The sequence below is a fragment of the Galendromus occidentalis genome, unplaced genomic scaffold (assembly GCF_000255335.2).
Source record: "Galendromus occidentalis unplaced genomic scaffold, Mocc_1.1 scf7180000076694, whole genome shotgun sequence".
Classification (NCBI taxonomy): domain Eukaryota; kingdom Metazoa; phylum Arthropoda; class Arachnida; order Mesostigmata; family Phytoseiidae; genus Galendromus; species Galendromus occidentalis.
Genome location: NW_003804683.1, coordinates 224,145 through 235,681, shown reverse-complemented (window position 1 = coordinate 235,681; position 11,537 = coordinate 224,145). Strand labels below are relative to the sequence as shown.

The 11,537-nt window shown below is 51.6% G+C and overlaps 1 protein-coding gene across 1 annotated transcript; it reads left to right on the top strand.

Moving 5' to 3' along the window:
• LOC100907358 (uncharacterized) lies at window positions 1-5,696 on the top strand. Its single transcript, XM_029110527.1, is given in 9 exon segments — window positions 1-1,312; window positions 1,490-1,921; window positions 1,924-2,378; window positions 2,511-2,825; window positions 2,936-3,307; window positions 3,443-4,022; window positions 4,242-4,856; window positions 4,996-5,138; window positions 5,353-5,696. Coding segments are annotated over 9 exon segments (4,431 nt in total). The 3' UTR covers window positions 5,560-5,696.
• Window positions 5,697-11,537: the final 5,841 nt, after the last annotated feature.

Below are 11,537 nucleotides of genomic sequence, written 5' to 3'. Positions count from 1 at the left end.
ATGGCCGCTGATGAGGCTTCTGAAGGAACGGCCGTCACCATCATCCAGTCGATGGAAACAGAGGAGGAAGATCCGGACGGCGGCGTAGCCGTCAAAGTTCTGGACCAGCCCCTGGTAAATCCTCCGGTGCTCCGCGTAAATACGGACCCGATCCTGGAAGATGAACCCATGGAGATGGATACCGGAGCAGAGACGACCCTCGAGGAAGCTACCGATCTTGATGGGAAAACGCCAGATAAGGTCCCGGGTCTCAATGAAGACGCTGAGTCCGTCGGCAGCGGGGACAAGTCCGGAAAAGCGCAAAAAGACGACGATGATGTGAAGTCGGGTCGAATCGGGGCTTCGGCTGAGCCGACGGAGCTCGAAAGCGCCGACCCGATCGGAAAGATTGAAGAAGTTGAGGAAGCTGCAGAGGCTGAAGACGCTGAGGAGAAGATGATCGAAGACGTCGACGAGGACGCCGACAACAGACTGGGTATCGATCAGACCGCCGGAAAGTCTGGGAACCTCGAAGATGGGCCCCAGAACGACGCCGAGGAATCAAACGACGCCGTCGCGAGATCGCCTGAACAGGCCAGCGAGAAACCCGTTCCCAAAGCCGTCTCAGCGCCCCCGCTCGATGACGAAGACACCATCGACAGTGGTCATGAAGAGAAATCGACAGAGTCGGGAACGGAGACCGCCGCGCAGTCCGAAGCGAAAGATGGTGACCAATCGACAAGCAAGAGGGCCACGAGGAAGTCCGCGACGAAAACACCCACGCCCACGCCGCAATCCGATCTCGAGGACGAACCCTCGAGGAGCGAGGCCTCGGTCGAAGGCGACGAGAATATCGAGGGCAGTAGCAAGTCGCCCAAGCAGAAGGCTCGCAAGTCCAGCAGCGGTGGCGGCGGCGGATCGACATCGACCGACGATGAAGACGGTGCCCACAGCAATCCATCTCAGTCTCCTCGCGATAGAGTTTCGGATGCTAGCAGCAGTAGTCCGAGCAAAAGCTTCGAGACCAGCTCCGAACACATGAAAATGAGAGGGAGACTCCAGAAGGAGTTGCGCAAATTGGGCATCGACAACCTCGACTCGAAACCCGAAGAGGTGAATGCTGAAGAGGAAGAAAAACCCGCCGGTCGGCCATCTCGTAATGCTGCGCGCGTTGCTGCCCGCAAGATTACGAATGTCGTTGCGAAATCCAACATGACGATGGAGAGCTTAGCGGCAAGCGACGGCGAGGATTATTCGGGTGACGGGATCTCAACTCGTCTCGCGGCTCAGAAGAAGGCCGCAAACAGGAAAAAACTCACCTATGTCAGCGGACGTGAGTACTTCCACTAAAATCTTGATTTTCCATCTAATTAGGCCTCTCACAGCCGGAGCCCAAACCGGGAGAGCTTTCAGCCTCGTGAAGAGACGACATTTATTTTTGTATGATAACAGTGAATATTATTGTTATACCGAGATATTGAAGGATCTTTCCCGCTTCTTCCCCTTTTAGAGAAAGCGCTAATCAACAATGACCTCATGATGGACTGTATGGAGGAAGCCTTGGCGCCATGTCAGATCGACGCCTTCAGGAGTGCCGTGCACCATTACAACACCATCACGAACCAAATTCACCAAATGCAGAAACGAAAACTACAGGTCACCTTCAACAGCCGGCCTCTGACCAATCAGGAATACGATCTGATGACGAACCCGACGAAGAAAGACGACGAAAAGTACAAACTCGAACCGGCGACATCCAAAGTCTGTCGGGGAGGTTGGAACTTGGTCACGGTACAGCGTTTGGGCACCGAACAGCTCCGACCCAATATCGTCATGACCCAATCGGCGCCGTTCGGAGATCTACCGGACGAGGGCGAGGACGACATGACTCGGCTCGAGGAAGAGTTCGCCATCCACCAACTCGACACGAATCCCGTGCCTTTTTAGTCAAACATAAGTTCTTAAGGCCCACGGTCGGAACGAGGAGTCGACACTACGCGTGCGATTGTAACGTCGAGACCGATATCAGTCCGGCCGAGTCCACGCTCGACGGCTACGTGTGGCGATGCTCGAAATGCTCACGCACTTGGAACATCCAGCGTCCCGAGCAGACACTCTTCAGCTGGTATGCCAAAATACCTCTCTACAAGTTTCTCAACGTCATCAAATCTTGGGTTCTGGCCCATTCGTGCGAGGAGACGGCTTCCTTGACCGGGGTCGATACGTTCATTGTTAGAAGTATATGGCGCAGTATTCAGGAACTGTGTCATAAGGATGTTCTGCGGAGGATCTTACCTCTCGGTGCAAGTGGTGACGTCGTCGAGGTCACCGCGGCCCATATAGACCCATTCGTGGTTCTGGCGGCTCTCGACAAGAAGACCAATACTTTCCGAGCGAAGGTTCGTACCTTTTCTAATCATTCTGTGCCTAATCATTGTCCGTTCCTAATCACTTCCCTGTGTATCGACCGCTCCATATCGGTTGAGGCTACCTCACTCTGATAGCCCCTAACGAAAACCCTCTCCCGACAGGTATTCCCCGCGATCACGACGTCAGAGGTGGATCTCGCGAAGGCCGCTAGTACCTGGATCGCGAAAGACAGTGTCATCGCCACAAAGTCCTCCATAATGCGGACGACGTTCATGGAGGAGCAGAAGTTCACGAAGGTCCCCCTCCTGACCGAAACTTCGACTCTCGACGAATTCTTGCTCATACATTTGTCGGATCATTTCGGCAACTTCAGATTAGAGAGCTCTCACAAGCCGATCTTGGAGGGATTTTTGTACGAAATTCAATGGCGTAGAGCCTTCGGTCGATTCGGTCCGAGAGAGAGCTTTTGGAGAATGGTGAGAATGTGTTCGAGGAAGGACTATACCTCAAATATTGCGAGTTCATCTACTTTGATCCATCCGGGAGAGCTGCCCAGTGAAACTTGATTTGATTTTCTCCTTTTAAGATCGCCCAACTTCTCCCAACATCCCAAGAAGGCATGGCTTTCCTGGCTCAGGTCGCGTCCCAGTTTGTGACCCCGGGGGGACAAGTTCCGTTGGGAGTGAGACAGCCTCTAATCGAGAGACGAAACTCGAACGACGATGTCTTGGTCATCCGGGACGAAGAGGAAGAAAGCGTCATTCTGGAGAACTACTACTATGCAAGACGCGATGGCGAGCGACATGTACAAAAACACAAGAAATATATGAGGGACGGCGAGATGTTCTTCCGATGTCCCGTCTGCAAGAAAGTCGCCAAAAACAACATCTCCATCATGAAGCATATAAGCATGCACCTGAAGAGTAATCGGGAGTTCAATCCCGACGTCTCCCACATGGTGAGTTGCTGCATGGAATTATTCTGATTCTCATCCACGTCGGATGATCCCTCCTCCAAATCAATTTCTTGCCATTGCGGAAATTCGGTGACCGGGGTCGGTATGATTCCTGATCCCTGGAATTCTTCGTTGCAGTGCATCTGCCGTACGTGCTTCAGAGAGTTCGAAACACCGTATGACTGTCAAGTTCACGTCCAGCAAGTGCACTTGGCAGCACCCGAGGGCAAACGCCTCTGCTGTAAAATCTGCTCGTTGGGCTACAGCGACGAAGAACAACTGGTGTACCACATGAAGACGACGCACACCGCTCGCGATATGCCATTTGTTTGTAAGATCTGTCACTACCGATCATCGTTCAAACAACACGTGATGGACCACTTCCGGGAGAAGCACTCGGGCTGCAATGCCCTCCAGTGTCCCTACTGTCTCGAGATGTACTACTGCCAGGCGAGACAGGTCGTCACTGGCGTCCAGGGCACGACGAAGTTCTATTCGCACCTCTTCAAACACATGAACAACACGCCGAAAACGTGTAGTCAGTGCTCGCTGCCCTTTATCAAGCAGAAGGATTTGCGTGCCCATAAGATCGAATGTCACAACAAGAACGTTGTCGGCAAGGGCAAGATGACCAGTTGTGGCTGGGTTAGCGAGAATCCGGTAATTGTCCACAAACCGCGAAAGAAGCCGTCAAGCCCGCCGGCGAGCGAGAAGAAAGGTAACATTTTTTCCATCGGCTCGATATCAGTTTGTCATTCTGGATTCTATTATCATAGACATTACGAGATATATCTCAATATATATCATCATCATGTGAAAAATCGAGATATAATTGGTATATATGATCATCATCATCTGGAAAAAATCAGTTTACAAAAATTGATTCCGTCCCGACGAGCCTCTCCCTCATCTGGATGAAGTCTGGGGTCTTCGACAGATAGGGAAGTCTTTTCATGCGCCTTCACTCCCTCTCCCGCAGATGAGGAACCTCCGGAGGATTCGGCAGACGCCAAAGTCAACTGGTTAGTCCCTTCGCTGAGGCTCCCTGAAGACGTCGAGGACTACGATTGTCGTGAATGTCAGAAACCGATTACTCAGGAACATTTCTGTCGAGTCCTCCGGTGCACGGAGTGTCATTTCTTCACCTGCTGCCAGAGCAGTTTCACCGGTCACATGCTGAAGCAACACGCTCAGAGGTTGTCAACGGTCCCGAAAACCATACCGACGATCCCGCTTCTCGACAACAAACAGAATCCCGAGAAATTCATTGGCCGTTGCAAAAAGTGTGATGAAAAGTTCGAGGACGGCAACTCGTTGGTGAAGCACCTCGTGCTGTCCTGCGGAATCAACGATGGAGCCACCATCGAACTAGGGAAACGAAAGGCAGCGATGAAACACACCCAAGTCAAACGGCGACGAGGTGCAGAACAAGAGGAGGAACACAAGTTCGAAGATGTTGTCGGGGAGCCCTTCACAGAAGTGTTCAACACATCGTCTTCCAACTCGGTCGGCAGCACTCCCATCAAAACGAATGTACCTAAACAAGCCAAAGGTGAGCCTATCCGGTAGAGACGTTTCTTAGGATCAATTGAGACCGTGACAGAATTACCATCGCTCATCGGGAGATTTCACTTTCGCTAAGGGAATTTGGGAAGTCCGGCACGCGCTGCAATGACCGCGTCTCGTTTCAGGGCAAAAATCCGGCGGGTCGACAGAAATGGTTTGTTTCCTCAGTCAACTTGGTCTCCGGAACAGCTCTGAGAGTTGTTCACAATTCAAAGTCAACTATGCGGGACCGAAGTGTGTGAAACAACAATGGATCAGCATGGGACTGGTGAGTTCGGTAGCCGCGAGTACCACGGAGCAGGCCCGGCGCATCCGGATCTCGATATAGCGCTAAATCCTCCGTGTACCGAGATCGGTTTATGCTCGATGATCTGAGGGGGGCGGTACCTAAATAGAAGCCCTACTCTAGTCTGAGAAGCGTATTGTTTGGAATCTGAAGATTAGGAACTAACATATTTTTTTTTCGATGTCGCTGTTTGCAGGTTCAGCAAGAAATCGAGTCGTCGAGCGATTCTGAAGACGAAACGAAAACCAGAGAAAAAGAAGCTCGGGAGAAAGCGCGCAAAGAACGAGCGTTGGGACTCTTACCAAAAACCAAGGAGACCGACGAAGACCACATTGGCGAAGCCAATAGTCCCCCAAGCTCTAGCTCAAGCGATTCCTCAGTCACTGATGTTGATCTCGATTAAATCAAATTCGCCGCGAACTCACTTGGAATATAATACACCAACTCATCCCATCTCCGCCCGCCTCATCCCGCATCCTTCTCTACAATAACCGGCCGGAACACCTCCCTGGAAGTCGCTGTCGAATCCAATCGGCGACGAGATGGCGAATTCCAGATATGTCACCCTACGGTCGATCGAATCGCTCCTAGGTAAATTACAACTCGATCGCCGCTGGATTTCCGTCATCGTCATCTCCGAGTCGAACATTGTGAGTTTCCTCGACGGATCCTCCGAACGAATGAATACGCCGTATTCTGAGAGTGTGCCGGCCTCGATTCTTTGACGGGTCGATCTCTTCATTGAGTGATTGGTTGATAGATTGATTCATTGATTGGTTGATTCATTGGTTGGTTGATTCATTGATTGATTGAGTTATTGATGACTGAAGTGTGGCCAAAGGGATCGATCCGAGTTGGTTGATCGTAGCGGCCCGAGAGGAATTCGACGGGTAGTCCGATCCGTGGACGAAGACCGCTGGATGGGGACCGAGCCCACTGAGGTGTTCATGACGCACGACGAACGCTATATCCGAACGAGCGGGGTTTTAGATCAAATCAATACATAGATATCTATTGTGGAGGGATTTCGTTCTCCCAAGGAGAAATATATGTGGTAAATACAGAACCGATTATACATACGAAAGACTAGATTTATCATCAACGAGTCCAGGTAAGTGGGTGAGTGTGCTGTGTTCTTGGGACGATCAGAAATCGTGAAAAGTAATGCGTGGGTGCGTGTCTGTCGGTAGAAGTGTGTGTGTTTGCCGTGTTCTTGAGAATGTGGAAGGAAAAGCGAATGTGTGCGTGTGGGATATTCTCACACGGCTAAGCCCTTATGTGCAAAAACCTGTTGCGACGAGCAAGTGCAGTCAGCTTTTGCACTCACATTACTATCATTATATTTACATGGCGAAAATATATGGGAGGTCATATTCTTCGACGAGACAACGATTATATGAAGTAGATATGGATCATGGACGCGGAAGGGATTTTTTGTGAGTTCATAATCGACGGTGGGCTGGGGTGTTGAGTGACGCACTGCATTCTGACGCCGGAAAAAAAAGAGCGAACTGAGCCCTTGACAATTGGGATGAGTCAAGATCTGTCGAGAATGGAAGAGAGAATGAAGTATTTTGTGCGCTTCGAGTGGTTCGGACATTCAGGTCCACGTTTGCGAATTCCATCGGGATGATCCAATGATGATGTAATTTCCCTCCCTGACACGAGTCAGTGCTGAAAACGATCGCTTTTTTTCACTGGTCCAGTTGCTGTACATAAGATTATTATCCATAGCAGATAGAGATCATTATCATTTTTCAAACGATTCTGATATACGATAAATAAACGCAAAAATGATCAAAAGTCTGCGGAGAATTATCCCTCGGAGCATCATTCATCGTAATATTAAAAGGGCTCATGGATTCATGAATCATGGGAACTCTCTGAGAGATATAGCGCGGGCCGCGGATCTGAGTTGGGAACACAGAACGACTCGGAACGAGACTCATTTCCACTGCTGAGGCCAACGGCAAAGCGCAGCACCGCTGGAGCCCGGATGACTCGGAAGCCTTCACGTCACACTTCGAGATACCTGTCGTCAGGAGATGCCTCGATCAGTCCCTGTTCCCTTTTTGCGGGAATTTCGCGCGCAACACGCAGCAAAAGTTATGAATTCATTGAATCCGTCGTCTGCTCCAAAGGTCGCGGAAAGCGAGAATCGTCCACTCTCAATATCTCCCCGGGTTCCACTCATGAGCGAACCAATCCATTGGGCAAGCGCCCGATTCCTTTGCTGCTGACTGAGGGTAAAAACTCAACCGCTGGAGCTCCGTTCGACCGTACTCTGTCGGGTTGAGTGTAGAGGATTTTCACGGGATCGACAGTCTCCAGTGATTCCGCTGGGGTTCAAGGGACTGCCTGAACGAGCGAAGAACTCTGCTCGTTTCGAAAAATGTTCCGTGCCTCATCCGTGTCGGCGAATGCGAGGAGACGCGACGACGGGGTGGATCTACCTCTGACCGGTCGGTTCTTCGGACTCGATCATCGGAGACCGGCTTGGTAACCCTTAGGCTCAACTCATTGCACGAAAATCGACGTCTGAAGGGGAACATCGTCACCCCCGGAGGGAGTTCCCTCTATTCTTACCTCCACTCTCCTCAGTCTCTCCTATCTGCGATCAATTACCAGCGTGGGGACTCAAAGGGCGAAGCGAGCTCAACAGAAGGAGAGGGGCATTCCAAGCGTTTTGGAGATCCATGGTGACTATATTGGCGAAAGATGCGTTTCGCGGCGCTCGCTCGACATGAATGGCTATGAAGAGCTGTGAACAATCGTAGCAAGAGTTCAGAAAACTTGAAACTATTCCAGGTAGCGAAGCGCGTGTCCGTGTCTGAAGCGAGAACCTTGTCAATCGATCATCGCAGAACAGCAAGAGTTTCTGGGTCAATATTTCGGAAAATGAATTCAGAGGTTTCGTCGCGACAGAAGCGTGAATTCGAAGTTCATGCCCCATCGATGACGGCTTGTTCGACCTGCCGCCCACGGAGGCCTGCTCGAGAGCCGGGATAAGCCGCTGGCCCACGAGCATGCGTCTTACTTTGTATTAGTCAGACTCTCGCACTTAGCGTCATTAACCGCGACCGCCGCGCTTCCCGCAGATATACATGTCTCCGTAAGCATTATTGCTTCGGTTTTGAGATGTGGGCAGTAAGCGTTTATCAACCGGAACGCTTTCAACGATCGGGGTTCCGGTAAACACACAATCGTCTAGAGGTAAAGCTCATAAAGAGCTCTACCGATGTTCGCAACCCGCCAAAGATATCATTACTGCTGTCGTTTCGTTCGCGCAAAGACAAAGATAGATGTCTCTTGTCGACGAATCCAACGATATCCTGTAGAAATCATCTATCATCTCTGGTCGTGAGGACAGCCTTCCTGGGATTCGCCAACGAAATTGCCAGGACTGGAACGAGTCTATGCGGCCAGACTGGAGTACATTTCCTCAGTGCCCGATTCGAATGTCCCCGAATCTTCGCGAGGACTCAGAAACGTGATCGGGGCGTCGAGGCATTCTCGATTCTCGATGCATCGTTCCTCAAGTAAAGTACTCAAGTAACGCCAGCTCGCTCAAGGACCCGAAGGAGCCAGGCACCTGTCGGTACCTCACGCCGCCGTCATCGACGATGGCCAGTTAGATTCATGGACCGGTAGCCCGACGATCAGAATTTCGGCAGCGTCAATTGCGGCCAGAGGTCGAAAGTTCTTCTTCGCCATTGATCGATAATGAGGTGCTTCTGCGCGATCCGTGAATCGATAGCGAGATTGATAGCAAAATGGAAGAATGCAGAAGACCGACAGGTAGCATGCGTTACCGCCAACTCGCAAGCCACGACGGAGCTATTCTCCTCCCCATTTTCAGCAAACCGAAAGCACAATAATTCCGCTGCGGAGAATTTCACTCACGATCACGCAAGTCGCATGAGTGACCCCTCCATTGAAGGTGTCGCCGCGCGATCGCCACCGTTCTCTCTCATGAGCTGTCGCACATACTGGCGGACTCAATCATCGTAGTCGTGGTCTTCCTGTCTGTCTCATCCGTCCTGCTCTTCGTCGCGTGTCCACCAAGAGACGACTAAGACGAAGTCGGTACTACCCGGCGAACGACCGGCTCGGCGTCAAGGGAGGAAGGAGGCAAGACGAGAGCTTCCTAGCTCGAGTACTTCACGATTACCGCAACTACTACCCGCAAAATATGGATGATTATTTCAATCCCGCGTCCTTCCGCGTTCCTGACTGGTTTCTATGCTTGGCGGTGACTGAAAACCGCTATTCAGCAATCGAACTCTGGGGGAAGACGTCCCGTGGAGCCGAAATTCCTCGGCAGCACATGGGCTGGAACGTTTCCCTCCGGATTCCGGAGCGCTTGAGTTCGCTGAGTGAGCTCCTCGCGATTCTTCATCGCCTCCATATGTTCGGAGATCCGCATGGAGATTTATGATTATTTGGATGATTGTGTCGCCCTCTTCGAACGTCGATCAGAAGTCCATACAGGACCAAGTGAATCCAATCGACGCAAGAACATGATTTTCATCAGACGGAGAATATAGTTTCTCCATCGAACTTTGCTATTCATACGTTTGGAATTCGGAATTTCGCAGACGTCGCCAATCCGAACCTCGTATTGTTTCATGCACAGATTCGCCAAATCGAGGAGTGCTCAATGGTATCACTTCCTTTCATCGTAGCATTCACCATTCTTTCCGGAATCTTCAATCACAGTCCTCACCCGGAGCGGAAAAAAACCCTGATCGTCCGAATATTTTCTGAGCCGCTACGGAGCCGAGCCCAGACAGGTGTCGGCAACCACTCTTATTGTAGCCCTTCATCGAACCGTTCACAGAGACTCCCATTCAACCGAGGTTCCGTAGTACGCCAGTCAGCCCGATGATGATGATGACGAATGTGCCGCCGTCCATCGGAGGTCCGAAATCCACAGCACTTGAGCGGAGGATCGTCCGATCGACGAGTCCTTGCCGCCGCCGCCGCCACTGCCGTCGTCGCCACCGTCGTCTCCTCGGTCGCTGTCGTCGTTGTTGAGGTCGATGCTAGTTTGTACGCTGCGCGTCTACGGCGGAACAAACTCTCTGCCTAGAGCGAGTGCCGGTAGCGGCAGCAATAGTAATACCCCGGACATCTGTCACAACCCGATTGGCGTCATGAGCATGTGGCGGCAGCGTTATCGCTACAACCTCTGCAGGGAATCTCCGGTCGTCCTGTTCTGCGTTCGGTACTGTACGCGACCGTTTTGCATCGCGTGATCGATCTAGGCGGACGGGCCGCCTGATACACTTCAACGGATATTCCAATTAAGATATTTTTCCCGCGTCGGAGCGGGCCCCATTCTGCGCAGAACCTCAGATTCCTGCAGCTGGCTCCAGGACACCTGGCATCGCGTCCGCCGTACGGTTAGATGCGACTGTGCTACGCGACAAGTTTTCATTGATGCTAAAACACTGGTGATGAGGCCACAAACAAACCCGTGGCTATCTTCTTCGATGGAGTATCCTTTGCCGACCCTCCCAGATTGAGGCTCCGTCCCTGTCCCGGAGAATCCATCGACAGTGTACAGGTCTTCATGGCGCGGCGTCTCAGGAACTCACTACATGCTCCTGATCTCGGGCGTTGATCTCGAAATTAGAGTTGTCCGAGTGGGCGATATGAGCATTGACCGCAGGACGAATCAATGTCGTTCGATCGTTCCAAAGTCCGAAGACGCGGGAATAAGGAGATTGGGGCTTTGCTATTCGATGTTATTCTCTAAGCGAAAGCCCCGTCGCTTTCGAGCCCCGGTGTCGTGGAGCTCTGGAAGCGTCGGCCACCCGTCAGGCGAGTTCGACGGTGACGACGCGACGATGGCGATTCATCACTCACGTCCGAATAGGAAAGCGAAGATCAAATCCTACGTTTATTCTGAAATGTTCTGGCCTTGATTCCATTCCGGCATCGACATCTGACGAAGATTCGCGGAGCTATCGCTCCAATTCAGCGCAAGCTTTCTTCTTTTCAATAGAAAGCTGACAGATTTCTCCGCTTTCGCTTCATGGACTCGAGCTCATCTTTCGGATGCGTGTAAATATTTCTCCGCGGCCAACGTCCGAGCTTCTCTGGCCTACGATTGACCGAGATGTCTCATCGTGATCTATGTTCTGACGGTGGCGGCTCGAGGTCCTTGGCGGCTACATCACTGCTGAACAAAATTGAATCAAAATAGAAAATAAAAACAAACCGCGACGAGTCTTCCACCTATGGGAAGGTCCGCGTTCGCACCGATATCTCGGGTGTCGGTTCCCGCTATCCGATTCGTTTCGCGGGCCGCTGGTTTCTCCGCCGAGCAGCGCGAATATTTCATTGCGCACTGTTACCTAATTAGATTTTCGTTCG